The sequence below is a fragment of the Myxocyprinus asiaticus genome, chromosome 14 (genome assembly GCF_019703515.2).
Source record: "Myxocyprinus asiaticus isolate MX2 ecotype Aquarium Trade chromosome 14, UBuf_Myxa_2, whole genome shotgun sequence".
In the NCBI taxonomy this organism is placed as follows: Eukaryota; Metazoa; Chordata; class Actinopteri; order Cypriniformes; family Catostomidae; genus Myxocyprinus; species Myxocyprinus asiaticus.
In genome coordinates, this window is record NC_059357.1 from 17,581,081 (window position 1) to 17,598,552 (window position 17,472).

Here is a 17,472-nt window from a genome sequence, read left to right on the forward strand (position 1 = left end):
TCACTGATAAACTTGTAAGCCCACCTGGCAACAGAAAACACAACATTATTTTTCATTGTTTTGTTTTTTTCTTTTTTTCTTTCTCCATAATATGGCTAATGGCCATAACTAATGTGCAACATCAGTCAGAATTACTCTATGTTTCCAATGTGTTGTTGTCTTTTTAGTGCCAAACAATCAACAGTAGTAACACAATCATTTGTTTGAGAATGGCCAATAAATGTAGCAACCTTTTAGATACTGCAGCTTGTGAAATATGTTTCTAATTTATTGTACTGAGCTGTTAAGAAGAGAAACAAAACCTAATTTGAAACAATGCAAGGGAAAATAGAGATATGTAAGACACTATGAAAAAATATTTTTATGAAAAAACACATTAGTGCTCACTATTCTGTGACTCCATATGTGATTTTAAAATTCTCTGTCCATACCTAAAATGTCTTCCATACCTGCTGGAGAGCACGGCATCAAGAGAATTTAGCAAGGTAGTAAAACCTACATTATCTTAGATTGAAGACCCCTAAGCTGGCTCAAATTGGATTTAGTTTCTGTTCTCCTTTGAACAATAGACTCAATAAGTCTGGGTTGCCTCAGTGTTATTTTGATTAGATAGCATCCTCTGCCTAGAGATTAGGTCAATTCTCCCTGGAAGATAGTTCAAAATGTCATTCCCCTGCATTTGTATTGTAATATGTGGTGGATGGTTTGTGTAAAAGATAATCCTTGGATAAACATTAAAAGAAATACCTATTATATGTAGAAGTAGAATAATATCACAGACCTCTGTGCCAACATTTTCCTGTTGGTTGCTTAAAGTGTTTGCGTCTGTTATTGCTTTTCCAGAAATAGTGCAGAATAGTTGAGGAAATACGGATGAATTGCGAATGAAAAGCACCTGTTCACTGCAATCATCTCAAGTAAAGACATTAAATGGCTGGACTGATTGTAAAATTATCTTTGACGTGATTGTGGTTGACAACTTTCTTTTGTATACGGTACATTGCAGCAAATTTCCAAACATGTCAATAAGGATCTAAACAACTGAAATTTCCAGTATGGTGTGGTAAGAAATGTGCTATTCTTGAATTGAGGACATGCCAAATGGAAACACATGCCATGAGCTCTCTAAACATTTTTAATAAAAGTGAAAAGCAAAAGTCATCATTTTCTTAATCAGCATTTTTGTCTTGTTCTCCAGTAAAAATATCCAAATATCCTTAAAACAAGATAAATATACTTGAGAAGCAAGAGTGTGTTATAAAAGAGAGACAAACAAGTTTCCAGAGAATATATCATGAATGAAGTGCTCTTTTATTACTGGTGAAATATTTTTAAATTGTTTTAAACATAAACCATTTTGTTTATGTGCTCAAAATGAGATCAATTATTTGTTAATGGGGTTAAAAAAAAAAATAAAAAAAAAAAAAAGGGAAAAAAAGACATTTAAAGGGTTATGAGGTTTCAGCACAGTTCAGTTCACAGTTCTCACAAATTAATGGATGCTAATATCTTCTATCATGTGCAACATGAAGAGTACATATCTGTTAACATCTTAGAAAATGTAGTTTAGTGTTTCATGACCCTTTAAGATGAGTTTTCTGGAAACAATCTAAGGCAGTTTTGCTTCTCAAGTAAATTTATTCTTTTTTAAGAATATTTGTACTGGAAAACAAGGCAAAAATACTAATTAAGAACACTGTTTTTTCTTTTAAAATTATGATTTCAGTTGAATAAAATAATATTTTATATTACGGTACCACCAGGGCATTTTCATGTTATTTAGGTCTGGTTTCCATTTTTATTTCTATCATTTGCAACATTTTAAATCTATATTGAATCCATTAAAGAAAATCCATAACCTTGAAAACACTGTACCATCTTTAATCTCAGTGCTTTACAGATGTACAAAGTCTTTCCTTTCTTTTAAAACCCTAAAATCAATACAACCCAGGCCGGGCTCCAGTTTTAAATCATGGTGGCCCTGGGTGTGGGGGAAGGTAAATGAGGCTTGTGCAAATACTCAGGATGTAGATAAACATGATGTCCACTACATATAAAGACAATATATTAGAATATCAGCTTGGCATTCCACACTTCTCTACCACCCACCACGTGTTAATTGTCACATTGCACAATTGTTGCAATGTTTTGTAGTCTTTGGGATCCTGCAAATATCCAAGGTGTGGAGCATCAGCAAGCAATTATACAGCAGGCAAGTGTGGGCATGTAACTTGAATGAGTTGCTTTTATAATAGGGAAGACAGGGGCTAGCTGTCACACAGGGAAGTTGTCTTAGTTCACCCAAAAATTAAAATTCTCTCATGACTGACTCACCATTTAAGCCATCCCAGATGTGTATGACTTTCCTTCTTTGGCAGAGCCAAAGTGAAGATTTTGATAAGCACATTTAAGCTTTTTTTGGTCTGTACAATGAAAGAGAATGGGTGCCATTAAACTGCTGGCTATTTGACAGTGCAAAAGGCATATTTAGGCAGCATAAAAGTAATCCACACAACTCCAGTCGATCAATTAATGTCTTCTAAAGCAAATTGATAGGTTGGCGTAAGAAACAAATAGATAATTAAAACGTTTTTAACTTTAAATAATTGCTTCCGGTTGTTATTTGGAATGACCTAACTCTCGCGTGACATTCGTTCCTCTGTTATATTCAAAGTGCACTCTTCTGACTCTTACATCACTGATGCATCGACTGCTGGCAGGAAGTGATTTTTTTTAAGTTAATAAGGTTTTAATTATCAATATATTTTTTACATAAACCTATCGATTTGCTTCAGAAGACATTAATTGATCAACTGGATTAGTGTGGATTACTTTTATGTTGCCCAAATATAACTTTTGGACCATAAAAAAGCCAGCAGTCTAATGGCACACAGTGAGACAATTTTCCCACTTAATTTGGTGATTGTTGTGCTGCACTGATAGACTGAACATCGGGGCAGGTGAATGCTCTGACATCGCAATCGGCATATATCTTCTCCCTTGTAACAAATATTATCCATAACAAGCTAATTAAACATTAAACATGATTGTCACTAGAGGGTGAAATGCAACTGTCGTATCCACAGGTCGGAGATGGTGAAATGGGAGTATTTTTGCCTGTCAGTCATTGACACTCTGAGAGTTTGGGCATACTAAGATGGCCACTTGAACACTTCCGATGGCTTCAAATCCTACTGCAAGTTTACCATTGTGCGAGTGATCCAGTTATATATATATATATATATATATATACACACACACACTACCAGTCAAAAGTTTTGAAATACTTGACTGAAATGTTTCTCATGATCTTAAAAATCTTTTGATCTGAAGGTGTATGCTTAAATGTTTGAATTTTTTTTTACAGACAAAAATATAATTGTGCATCTCAGTCAGCGCCCTAGTTCAGTAGTCAGGGCACTGATCAAGGCGTCGGCTATTTCTAGTGCTGCATTCCATTCAAATCTGATGTGGGGTATTCATTCTTATATCTCCGATCTCCAACCATAAATGCATTCCATTGCCAGATACTTGGAAGATGACTTTTAAGGAAACAAAACTGCAATGCTCCCGTTAGCTTAGCAGTTGTTTGTAACAAATGCAGGAAGAGTCAAGAGAGCAGGATCTAAGTGCAGCTTTACTTTAATAAGAAAACAAGTCCAGATACAAAACTTGAAAAACACAGGAAAAAAAAAAAAAACTAAAACTCGGGAACAGAACAAACATCACATCAATGGGGGTAACAGGAAACAGCAACTGACAAAGACACAAGCAAACACAAGGACATTAAATACATTGGGTAAACGAGAAACAGCTGGGAACAATCAGGGCAGGAACCAGGAACAGAGACACAAGAAGGTAAACAAAACTTCATACTAAAAGTCTCTTAAACATCTAGTGACCTCTGGTGGCCGCTAGGGCAAAAGTCTCAGATGTGACAGTGTTTGACTGTCACTAGAGATGTCTCCTAGCAACCCAATTCAGAAACAATCTGCAATGCTTGCATTTGTGCTTCAAGTGTATGATTATCAAAAGAGAGTATAATTTACCATGTTTTGAACACTTGCTACTCTGCTAACGTTTGTTAAACACTTTAATTTCATGTAATGTAGGAATTTTGACTCGTTTATCGATATTATTTAATACAAATGAATGTTTATCACTTATTTTGTATATCTTCTTGGGTGCCGATATGATTGTGTGACGTCACGCACCTGCATTTTGGTGAAATCTAAGTTTAAAATTTTGCACGTCTTTCCAAATTGGAATTACGACTTCAAGTGGCATTCCATTGCACTTTTCCTAGTAGGATGTTGGAAAATCCGGCTTTCCGAGTTGAATGGAATGCAGCAAGGGCTGTCTCAATCACAAAATCGTTCCAGTACACTGAAACATTCGCTCCCTAAAAAAATCCCAGGAAGCATCATTGCTCATTATTTTCCTTTAACAAGGAAGGACACCGGGAACTGGATTCTTCAAACACAGGTAGGGAACTTTTAATTGACCACTTCTCTGGTTTACAGCTTCACAATAACTCATCATCTTCACAATAACTCCTCAGCTTCACAGTTAAGTTCTTGACCCAGTCTCTCTCCAATCTCACTACAATTAGAGACAGGTGTTAGTCATAATTTGGCTCAGGTGTATGCACCCTTACCATTCTCTTTCTCCCTCGACGGTTGCTCGACCATGCCCCCGCTGCCACATATCCCCACTGCCTGACTCAGGCCAGGGAGACATCCGGACTGCCTACCACTCCCCCCAACCCATTTCTGGACAGGAAGTTGGCGACAGCCATCTGCACTCCCAGTCTGTGGACCACCTTGAATTTAAAAGGCTGGAGTGCCAGATCCCACCAGGTGATCCGCGCGTTGGCATCCTTCATGTGGTGGAGCCATTGGAGTGGGGCGTGATCTGAGCAGAGAGTGAAGGCCCGCCCCAGCAGGTAGTAACGGAGAGTGAGGACCGCATACTTGATGGCCAGACACTCCTTATCTACGGTGCTGTACTTTGTTTCCCTCAAGGAGAGCTTGAGGCTGATGTACAGCACCGGGCATTCCTCCCCCTCCACTACTTGCGAGAGTACAGCCCCTAGTCCCCTGTCTGAAGCGTCCATCTGCAATACAAAAGGGAGAGAGAAATTAGGTGCATGTAAAAGCGGCCCCCCGCAAAGTGTAGCTTTAACCTGTGTAAATGCCTGTTGGCACTGCTCCGTCCACTGGACCGGGTCTGGATCTCCCTTTTTAGTGAGATCAGTCAGCGGGCTGATGACGTCTGAATAGTTAGGCACAAATCTCCTATAATAGCCAGCCAGCCCCAGGAACTGTCTCACCTCCTTTATAGTCTTGGGTCTCGGGCAGGTTGCAATCGCTGCCATCTTGTCAATTTAGGGACGCACCTGCCCGTGGCCCAAGTGGAACCCCAGATACCGTACCTCCACTCGCCCAATCGCACACTTCTTAGGGTTTGCTGTGAGCCCCGCCCGTCGCAGCGACTTCAGAACCACCCTCAGATGTTGCATATGACGCTGCCAGTCATTACTATAAATGATGATGTCATCCAAATAGGCAGCGGCGTAAGCCAAATGCGGTCTGAGGATTCGGTCCATGAGGCACTGAAACGTGGCCGGGCCCCAAACAAACAGAATGGAAGTGTCACAAATTGGTGTAATCCAAACGGAGTGGAGAAAGCCATTTTGTTCACAGGAAATTAGTGTCAAGGGGATCTGCCAAAATCCCTTTGTCAAATCCAGTGTCAAGTAAAAACAAGCAGTGCCCAACCGATCGAGCAACTCATCAATTCGAGGCATTGGGTAAGCATCAAATTTAGACATTGCGTTGACTTTTCTATAATCCACACAGAACCGTACACACCCGTTGCTCTTAGGCACCAGACCAATCGGGCTGGACCAGTCGCTGTGGGATTCCTCTATTACTCCCATATCGAGCATTGCATCCAATTCTTCCCGAACTATTTTTTTTTATGTTCGGGTAATCGGTAGGGACGGGTACTTACCACCACCCCTGGCTCGGTCTCGTTGTGGTGTTGGATGAGGTTCGTGTGACCCAGTAGAGGGGAAACACATCTGCAAATTCTTGTTGTAGTTTGGCAAACCGCGAGTTGGTACGGTGAGAGGTGGTCTCCGCAAGTGCTGTGATGTGATTGTGTTTTGTGTTTGCCTACGACCCGAGACCCGCCCTCCCCGGAACTACCGTAGCCAACGTCATGTGGCCACCTCCCTCCATAATTTCAGGAGGTTAAGGTGATACATTTGACATGTGCCCCCTCTATCGGTTCACTTTACATCATAATCGAGATCCCCCACTCGTCATATGACCTCAAAGGGTCCTTGCCACTTGGCGAGTAATTTGGAGCTCGATGTGGGGAGTAATACGAGTACCTTATCTCCCGGTGCAAATTCCCACAGCCGAGTTCCCCTGTTATACAGTCGGTTCTGTCGTCCTTGAGCTTGGAGCAAATTCTCCTGTGTTAGTTGCCCCAGGGTGTGGAGTTTTGCTCTAAGATCAAGAAAGTATTGAATTTCATTCTTACTGTTTGAAGGTCCCTCCTCCCAAGCTTTGCATATGACATCAATCACGCTGGGCGGGCGCCGCCCATATAGCAGCTCGAATGGGGAAAACCCCGTGGAGGCTTGAGGGACCTCTCGTACTGCAAATAACAGGGGATCGAGCCATTTGAAACTTAATTTCCCGGCTGCTCTGCAGTATTAAGAGCTGGGTTGTATCTTCCTTTGTTTGAGCGTCCTGCATCACTCTATACAACCGCTCATTTATAACTGCAAAATAGGGATATGAAAGTGCGACACTCGGCTGGAGTTGTTGACCATTAATCACTCTCACCTGGTCGAAGGCGTGCTTGAGGGTTTCGTCTCGCGACTGCTCCAAAGGGAAGTCCCCTTCGGGAAATCACCCAAGGATGGGAGGGGCTGCAGCCTCTCCCCCCTCACGTCATCGTGACGTGGAGCTGAATGAAGACAGCCCCGGCTCCGCCTCCCCTGCCAGAGCATCGCACATTTCACATCTCATCGCTTTTGTGCAGGACCCATCTGCACATATTCCCTTTAAAACATTTCTAAATTCAGGCCAATTAGTCTCCAAAATCAGCGGATGGTTGAGGCGGGAACTAACCACGGCTTCCACTCTATGTTTTGTTCCCCAGAATTTAATCACAAGGGTTACCACAGGGTAGTTGTGAATATCCCCATGCACATACTTCACCCTCACCATTTTAGCTGTGCCCAAAGCCTCGTGTTGAACCAAGCATTGGTGGATAGTGGTCTGGTTACAACCCGTGTCCACCAAGGCTTGGTGTGTACTCCCCTTGATTCTTACCAGTATCCTGTACCCTCCAGCCCAATCAGGGGCAGCCTGTGGTGCGTCGGGGATCCGGACTACAGTTCCCAGCTCCATCACAGGACACTGATCCTGGAAGTGCTCTGGATCCCTGCAACGCCAGCAGGCTGGCCCAGGTGCTACACTCGCACTTGTGGGGGCGGGTACATCCGCCTGAGGGGGAAAGCGAGTAGACCCTGATGTTGCCGGGAAAGGGATAAACCAGCGCAAGTGAGGAGCCGGCTTCGGCGGCGGGTTTCCACACCTCTAGGGTGCAGGAACAGGGCCTGGGGAGAGGACAGAGTGAGGGGGGAGAGGGGAGTGGGAAGAGACGAGAGAAAACACAGGGGGAGGGGAGAGAGAGAGGGAGGGCTCCTCCATGCTTGGGCATGCCGCCATATGGTCCTCCGCCAGATGGACCGCTTTCTCCAGCGACGCTGGGCAATGGCACTGGACCCACTCTGCCATCCCTTCTGGAAGATGAAAGATCAGCTGTTCCAGCACCACTTGGTCGACTACTCCCTCGACATCACGTTCCCCCTCCCGCAGCCATTTCCAGCAGGTATTATGGAGCCGTTGAGAAAAGGCAAATGGGTGACTGGCCCCTTCCAACTTCATCGAGCGGAACAGTTGACGGTACTGCTCTGGGCTCCAACCGACCCGCTGCTGGATGGTCTTCCTCAGATCGCAGTAGACCAGGAGATTAGCTGCCGGCAGTTGTTATGCTGCAAGCTGGGCTTCCCCGGACAGCAGAGGGATAAGCCGGGCTGCCCACTGAGCATGTGGCCAGCCCCAGATTTCAGAGGTTCGCTCAAATAAGTCAAAGAAGGCTTCAGGGTCGTCTTCTACCCCATCCTCAACAGCGTGGGCAGGGGCATGGGGCTGCTGTTGTCCGGGGTCACTGCTGGGGCATTCTCCTGGGTGAGGAGGCTCCAAATTACCTGCCGGTCCTCTGCCTGAACTCTAAGGACCTCATGGAAGCGGCGTTCCTGATCTTGCCGGAGTTCAAGCAGAGCCTTGGTGGGTGTAATGTAGGTCAGCGAGGGACTTGATGATGTCGATCAGCGGGAAGGACTCCATGGGGCGTACAGTCTTCAAATCAGATCCCGGGTTTCGGCACCAGTGTAACAAGGAAGGACACTGGGAACTGGATTCTTCAAACACAGGTAGGGAGCTTTAAATGACCACTTCTCTGGTTTACAGCTTCACAATAAAGTTCTCAACCCAGTCTCTCTCCAATCTCACTACAATTAGAGACAGGTGTTAGTCATAATTTGGCTCAGGTGTATGCACCCTTACCACTCTCTCTCTCCCTCAACGGATGCTCGACCATGCCCCCGCTGCCACATTTCCCTCACCAGAAACGTTGCCATGCTTTCTGAAGTCTCTCAAGTCATTAGTGTCACAGTCCTGTCACCTTGTCAGGTTGAGTTTTTGTCTGACGGGGACCATGACATCATCACCCCATGTTCTGTCTTGTGTTTCGTGTCTTGTCTTTGTGTTGAGCGCATGGGTCCAGGTGTGAGTTACCGCCGTGCGCTTTTCGGTAATGTCACGGTCCTGTCACTCTGTCAGGTTGGGGTTTTGTCTGATGGGACCGTGACATCATCATCCCATGTATTGTGTTTCGTGTACGTTCTTTGTGTGAGTGCATGAGCCATGTGCTCTTCGGTCGGTCTTGCTTCATGTCCAGAGCATGGTGTCTGGATTCTTACTTCCTGTATGGTTTGGTTTCGGTCTGTGTTGGGATTGGACACTCATGCTCCATGTTCTGTTTGTTTTGGTCCAATTGTGTTGACGTTTCTCCCTCAGGTGTTTCAGGTGCTGGCACGGAATCATTGTTTCCATGGGAACACTGATCCTGCCAACTTTTAGCTAATGAGCGGCACCTGTCCCTTGTTTGTTCCTGCTTATTTTAATCCCCTCGTGTGTCGTGTTATTGGCTGGATTGTTGAATTTGTTTAGTGTTGAAGTGTTGTTGGTGTGAAGTAACTTACCTCACTCGCTCTGCCTAGTTGGTCCTGTCTTGTGTATCTGTTTGGTTACCCGTCTCTGCCCATGTGTTGGGTGTGTGGTTGCCTTCCAGTTTGCTGTGCACGTGTTCTCTGCGCTCACAAATCTTCAAAAGATGATTCCTCGTCTCTGCTCACGTGTTGGGAGTGTGGTTGCCTTTGCTGCATGCAGGGTTGGGAGGGTTACTTTTGAAATGTATTCCACTACAGATTACAGAATACATGCTGTAAAATGTAATTTGTAACATATTCCGTTAGATTACTCAAGGTCAGTAACGTATTCTAAATACTTTGGATTACTTCTTCAGCACTGGTAGATTTTTGTCACTTGTTTTGACTATAAAAACTCTGCCAGTACAGTAAGACAAAATACACATGTTAAAAATACATTCTCTGAAAAACCTAAATATCTTATGCAGTGTTGTTTCTAAAACAAGATTAATAATTGATCTTGCTTTAAGGATTTTTTTGATATTTTTACAGGAAAACAATAAAAAAATTATCAAGAATAAGATTTTTGCCCTAATATCAAAGGTCTTAATTATGATCCAACGTGAATTTTCTTGATAACAAAATATGACCATGCCTGGTAACATGTGCATGTAAAATGGCTAGAAATATCATTTTAGCTTAGCGTAAAGCTGACAATTTACACAAGGTTTATTTCTATTTCCTCTGCTTCAAACTTACTTCTCCATCTGCTCGTACGAATGTAACACATCATAAGAATGTGTTTCACTGCTGTTCAAATGCACTTTAGATCGCATCATTTATATGTATACATTTTTCCATCTGAAAGGACTAAATATTGAATGAAACAAATGACAATAAAATGCAAAGTAATCTCTTCAGTAATCAAAATACTTTTTGAATGTAACTTTATTCTAATTACCAATGATTTAAATTGTAACGGTAATGGAATACAGTTACTTATATTTTGTATTTTAAATACGTAATCCCGTTACATGTATTCCTTACTCCCCAACCCTGGCTGCGTGTCAGCTGCGCTTCAGTGGCGGCTCTGCTCCTGGCTGTCACGGCGTGTGCGATCGCCTGCGGGAGTGCTCATTGGAGGATTCTCATTACTTTGCTGAAGTTTATTATTTACTGTATATAAATCCTTTGAACTGTTCCTCTGCTCTTGGGTCTCTGTCTCGCTCTCTGACAATTAGAAGACGAGGATAATACAGTACATAATTTCAAAGCCTTATTTTCTCTTTTAAAAGAGACGTTGTTTGAATGTCTTTCATTCATAATGCCCATGAAAGTATAACAATCTTTTAAATAATTACAAGAGTTGTAAGTAGGTTTAAAATATGCTCCTTTATATTTTTATTTCTTTATATAATGTAATTTATCTTTCATAATAATACTCATGTTTGAATATCTTCAACGAAAATGAACGATAGTGTCATTTATACGGTGATGGTGCTGATTAATAACAGCTGCACTTGAATGCGCAGTTAAGCTCGTTATTGTGTCACAGGTGATTGAAGGAATGTTCCAGGTTCAATACAAGTTGAGCTCAGTTGACAGCATTTGTGACTGATGATTACTACAAAAAATTATTTTGACTCCTCCCTTTTCTTAAAAAAAAAGAAAAAAAAAAGAAAAAATCTTGGTTCCAGAGAGGCACTTATAATGGAAGTAAATGGGGGCCAATTTTTGAACATGGAAATGCAAGTTTTAACAGAAGAATTAATGCAGGTGATTTGATAAAATTATAAGCTTCACATTTCTGTGTTTAAACCCTCAAAAAATTGGCCACATTCACTTTCATTATCCCCATTCACTTCCATTGTAAGTGCCTCATGAAATCCAGATTTTTGCTTTTTTTTATTAAAATTCATTTTTGTGGTAATCAACATTATGCCACAAATGCTGTCTATTGAGCTTAACTTGTATTGAACCCGGATCATTCTTTTAAGTCTTCAAGGTTGAACAGCCTAAATGTTCAGTGGATGAACACTCTTGCCAGTGCCTGAATTCATATTCATGATATACTGATTCACAACATAGGGAGCTAGAGAGCTGATTGAGATGCACCCGAGCACTAGGAAGTGTAATCGAGCTTGAAATCATGATCATGCCTAGAGACTGCACTGTTAAGATGTACAGTGAAAAAGGAGTTATATGTTGGTCTGTTCTCACCCAAAACCAACTGGATCGCTTCAGAAGGAATTGATTAAACCACTGGAGTCTTATGGATAATGTTTATGCTGACTTTATCTGCTTTTTGGAGCTTTAATGGCCTGGTAACCATTCGCTTGCATTGTATGGACCTATAGAGCTGAGATATTTTTCTAAAAATCTTGCATTTGCAGAAGAACGAAAGTCACACACATCTGAGATGGCATGAGGGTAAGTAAATGATAAGAGAATTTTCATTTTTGGGTGAACTACCCCTTTAAGCAAGGGTCAACTATATCATGCAGGTAGATTTGAAGCGAAAGGTTGAACTATGTTCTCAGTATGAGGGTAAATATACAAAATTAATAACTGATTAATTACAATAGCTGTTGGACAAAAACAATGGTTTGATTGCTAATTAATCAATTTGTGCTTTAATTGTGTTGCCATTTAAATTTTTATAATGTAATAAGCAAATGTATAACAGGAAAATGTATCTAAAGGCAGGTTATCATTGTGACAAATTACCCCATATAGTGGAAAAACATGCCCCACTATTGTGTGTGTTCAATGAAATGTATCTTTGTTCCTGGGCAATAACACTAGGAATGTTCACGGCTTATTTGTAGCTGTGTTGATATTTGTAGACTTTTAGATATGTGCCTATACAGAAACTGACTTTCAAAAATACACTTACCCTGAGAAATGTTCTTTAGAGTAAAAAACTACCCCAGTCCCCTGTATATGACAGACACAGAAAATTATCATGTCATGCACTAATTAAAATATGCACCCCAGGTCTCAACGGTTACAAGAGCTACTGTAGAGTCCTGATCTTCCTGTCGAACTCCCTGGGAACTATTAAAGGGAATAGTGCAGCTGCACAAAGAAAATCTCAAGATCAGAGCTGTAACCACCACAACCTACACAAAGAAAGCCAAATTAGCTTTTCACATTCATTCACCTGGCTCCCAGCTTTATTCTTTAATAATGATAAACTAATTTTTATTACCAGGGCCAGACTGCTGAAAAAACTAACTGTAAGATTAGGCCATTTTGACCCCATCATTAGAAAGACTATGACAAATTCAGACATAAATGCATTCAAATATGAACTCACCATTTTAATAGACAAACTGTCAAACTATTGCTCTATGTAAAATGTTGGAAAAAATCCTGGCACAGATAGCAATTTCATACAATCTCTCTCAACATGGTCAACACAATCGGAAACAAATATCACTACATGAAGCTCTTTGCAAGGTTGTCTCACCACTCCTAAATTATGCTGATTATATTTATAATTTTCTTTTCAAACCAGTGAAATGAACTATACATTTCTAAGAATGCAAATCAATCAACAGCATTTGAGGCATAATGATGATTACCATAAAAATGTATTTAGACTTGTCCCTTCTTTTACAAAAAAAAAAAAAAAAGAGCAAAAATCTGGGTTCCAGTGAGGCACTTACAATGGAAGTGAATGAGGCCAATCCGTAAACATTAAAATACTAACTGTTTCAAAAGTATAGCCACAAGACATAAACAATATGCGTGTTATCATGATTTTAGTGTGATAAAATCACTTACTAACCTTTTCTGTGTAAAGTTATAGCCAATTTTACAACTGTGTTGTCATGACAACATAACACAATGAAAACAAGAGGGATAGACTTATAAAGTCTCTTCAGTGGATTGAACGTTATTTAAATTGATGTTGATCGTTCAGCTGACGAAACATTGAAAAAAAACTTTCCAAAAGATTTTCTAAGATGAAAAACATAAATTGTGAAAACTAGATGTGATCTAGGACCTTTACTCTGTGCATGCCATTGAAGAGCATGTAAGTGCCTCAAAGCCTCGTTTTCATTCCCGTCAAAAATTAAATATGTCGCTACTCTGAATATCATCATGTGGCCGTGATTGTGAATGCCCCCTAATGACACATGTGGACCTTTTCTCTCTACAGACATGCAAGGAACGTTCATTGTCTTGCTGCCTCTCAGTGTGATTGTGTTGTTTGTTGGAGGGATGCTGGGCTTCATCAGTATGTTGGCGCGAGCCTACCTGCTGATGCTCCTGACCGGAGTGCTGCTTCTGTTCGGCGGTGAGCATCAAACTTACTTCTACCCATGACGGACCCTCACGAGCATGTGCATGTTCTGTCACACTTGATAGAACATTTGGCTCTCCAGATGGTTTTGATTTTAATGAATAAGCTTTACAAAATGAGAAAAAGCCATATATACAGTCATCTTTTTATTCAATTACTTCAATTTAATCAATTCAAATTAGGTTGAGAATGTATTACCTCCAACCCCTAAAATTAAATCAACATTAAATCATCATTTATGTGATAAATAATGAATAAAAATAGTTTTAGAATAGAATATTATTAGCTAAGATATTACAAATAAAAACCAGTAACTTAGTAGCAGTTTTAGCCCTACACATTTGGAATTTTGGGGGCAATTTTGACCCGAACTCCCCTTAATTTCTGACTCTGATCATGACATAATTGACTGGGGGGCAATGCAAATGGGATACATTTTTATTTGGACCTATTTCACTGGTCATACTCTATTATACAGACAGTGGATCCTGATTTAAAATGAAAAACCTAGACACGTCATTCATGGGAAAATACTGGTTCACTTGAAATCCCTTTTAGGACAAGTATGTTGTACATTTATAACAGAAAAAAATTCAATTTTCTGTTGCATTATATCAGACACCATGGCAACCACTTAACCCTATATGGGCCCTCTGAATTTAATCTGATTGATTTTAAAACATGCAATCATTGCAAAGCAGTGATGCCCCTAAATGTCACCAGAATACAGATCAGAACCTTGGAATTACTGAATTTAATCAGCCTTTTCTTTTAAGATACCAGCATGATCTGGTGGGCTCTGATGATGAACAGGGTTCTCAGAACTTATGGGCTTTGCTAAGGGGAAAGTGCACCTGTATGGAATGGATTTGCTTTTAACTACAATGCCTCCCATTGTGTAGGAATTTGCAAGACTTTCATTTTATTTTCATAGTTCTGCCACTGACTCCATACATTGTTTGAACAGAAGGTGTGGTGCATTTACAATTACTGCTGTCTTTCAGGAAGAGCAAGTTAAAGGGTACAGTTCACCCAAAAATGCAAATTCTGTCATATAATTTTTTTAAGCATCATTATGCAGCTCTGGCCTTACAACAATAGTTCATAGTGATCAGGAGCTGTCAAAAACACCATACGACTCCTGAAGCCATACATTAGCTTTGTGTGAGGAACAGACTGAAATTTAAATTGTTATTCAGAAATGCAGGTCGTTAGGTCGATAATCATGCCCTCCCTTAAGGTTGTGTCTAGCCTGCATCCACATCCAGGTTCAATAATGGTGTGCCAACATCATTGATCCCAAAATGGCATCGGTTCAAGCATATTCAGTAAGTAAACATGACACCATTTTTTAATACAACTACATGCAGACTGATCTCACTGTGAATTCGGCCGACAGTTGTTCGAAAGTGGTGTTACTTGAGTGGTGGTGGCATAGTGGGCTAAAGCACATAACTGCTAATCAGAAGGTTGCTGGTTCGATCCCCACAGCCACCACCATTGTGTCCTTGAGCAAGACACTTAACTCCAGGTTGCTCTGGTGGAATTGTCCCTGTAATAAGTGCACTGTAATTCGCTTTGGATAAAAGCGTCTGCCAAATGCGTAAATGTAAAGTTCTATTGCTGAAATTGGTCTGTTTTCTAAAATTCAAACCAGTTGCTTGAATGGTTGTTGAAGATAAGGGGATATGTGAGCTCCAGTTTCTGAGTGAAATGTCCACAGAGTGGCGCCAAAAGCGAGTTGCATTTTTAGTTGTAAATGATGTACTACAGTCCACAGGAATGCATTTTTATTAACCCTATGCCCTAGCCCCAACCCTTAATGTCAGTGGATTAAAAATGTAATGCAATGGAAAATGCAAGCTCTGAATCGCATACATTATTGATTTTGTGGACAGGATTGTATCCTGGTTTCCAGTGGGACCAGACATACTGTATGTCTTCCTTCACTGCCAGGTTGTTTGATTTTTGAATATAATGTTCGTTTTTATTTCTTTTCCAATTTCAAACTTGTAGTTTATTTTCAGTTATTTTGCAAACTGTGTTTGTCAGTTTTAATTTAGTTTTAGTTTTTCAATGAATTGCAATTTATGATTTATATAGTTTTATAGGCCATACACCTGTTGGCCTACCTATTGAGATGAGTGAGATGACTTTCTTGGTCCGCCACCAGAGCTGGACATCTTATTACACTAGCTGGGTCCACAAGTTTTTATGTGAATTTTGGGATATAGCATGAATATGCTGGATGGAAACATCAAGATGCAGATAATATCTTGGGCATACAAATGTTTACGCTCGTTTGAGGTGAACCATTTTCTTTATTTGATAAGAGGACATGTGCATAAAATATGATGGAAACACATTTACTGAAAATATTCCTATGGAATTGATATAGGTATATAGATGCTCATAAAAACAGTCATGTGCCACTGCCTCAACAAGCCATGTGAATACATAATTTGCTCAGAGAATATCATCAACATCATCGCATAGCATCTCAGATGATGCTCTGGTTATTCTGAAATGCCGGACACGAAGCCTGTGATCTAAATGATTGGCTTCTATTACCTCCCAGAACTGTCTGACATGCTTTCACTGCCAAACATAAGGCATTTGCCGCTGAATGCTAGCAAACATGAAGTTCATCAGCATGTTTTGTCTGCACGCTCTAAATCCCAAGTAATTCCAGTGGCTTCAACTTCCATTTTCATTTCTATTTTGCAGCAACTTCCCAGGAAGTGAAGATTTTGTTCTCTTGATCACATGGGAATGAAACGCTACTTTATTCACAAATAGTTTTTGCAATATTCAATTTTTTTTTGCATGAGTTCAATTATTAACTTGGATGGAAAAAGCTACTGGCATGCTCCCTGGTTGGCTGAGCCCCGTGGCCTTCCATGTCTTTGTAAATCTCATTGTGCATGCTTTGAAGTGTGCACTTTCAAGTTTGTTGGGGTTTTCCCTTACAGATACATGCCACATATGTTATCTTTGAGAAACAACTAGGCATTTAGATTTAACAGTCAGTGCACAATATTTAAAGAACCCCTAAATGCATCTGGTATGTCTCCTTTCAACCATGAGGTTTCTCGAGTTAGAGAATCATGGCCTGTAGATGCTATCTTTGAGGAGGAACAAACAGTGATTATAAAAGAAACAAAGCATTTTTGGTAACGTACAAGTCAGGGTATTAAAAATGAAAACTGAAAACAGTGTTTGAAGCAGTGCAGGACAGTTTCAGTTTAGTTTTTATGAAAAAATTAGTTTTAATTTTGATTTCCTTTTACAAGGTTATTTTTAGAATTTATTTTCCGTTTCAGTTAACTATAATAACCTTGCTGCTCTGTTCTTCATAGCTGTGCTCTCGTTGGCCGGAATCTGTGTCTACATGGCCTACTCTGCTGCTGCCTTTAAAGAGGCTGTGGATATCTCTGGCCACAAAACCCTGGAGGACATCGACATATACTTTGGCTGGTCTCTGGTCCTGGGCTCTCTTTCTTTTGTTGGAGAGCTCTGTACAGCTGTTGCGTTCCTGCTAGCCTCAGCAAAAGTAATCCAGCTGACCAGTGAAGAGGAAGACAAATAAATACATCTATATGACACAACATGATCTGAATTATGACTGTGATGGCAGGAGAAGATGATGAAATATATATGAAGTTTGTAAATTGGTGTTTATATATTACTTTATCGATGTTAAAATACTCCTATCCCAGCACAATGTGCAGAGTCAACTATGATTAAGCCATTTGCCATTCTTTCAAAAACTGTAAAGACTCTGTGGCATTATAAAAATATTGCTCTGTTTGTTTGATTGTCGCAACATTGACTCAACCAATAGTCTTAGTTTGGGGCGGGACTA

General features: G+C 40.6%; 1 protein-coding gene across 1 annotated transcript in view; it reads left to right on the plus strand.

The window, feature by feature from the left end:
- The window catches only part of LOC127452050 (transmembrane protein 114-like), an 18,521-nt gene extending 1,325 nt beyond the window's left edge, over window positions 1–17,196 (plus strand). The window contains exons 3-4 of the mRNA XM_051717205.1: window positions 13,464–13,601; window positions 16,967–17,196. Of these exons, the coding sequence (XP_051573165.1) occupies window positions 13,464–13,601; window positions 16,967–17,196 (368 nt within the window). The remainder of the gene's footprint in view (window positions 1–13,463; window positions 13,602–16,966) is intronic.
- The last annotated feature ends 276 nt before the right edge of the window (window positions 17,197–17,472 follow it).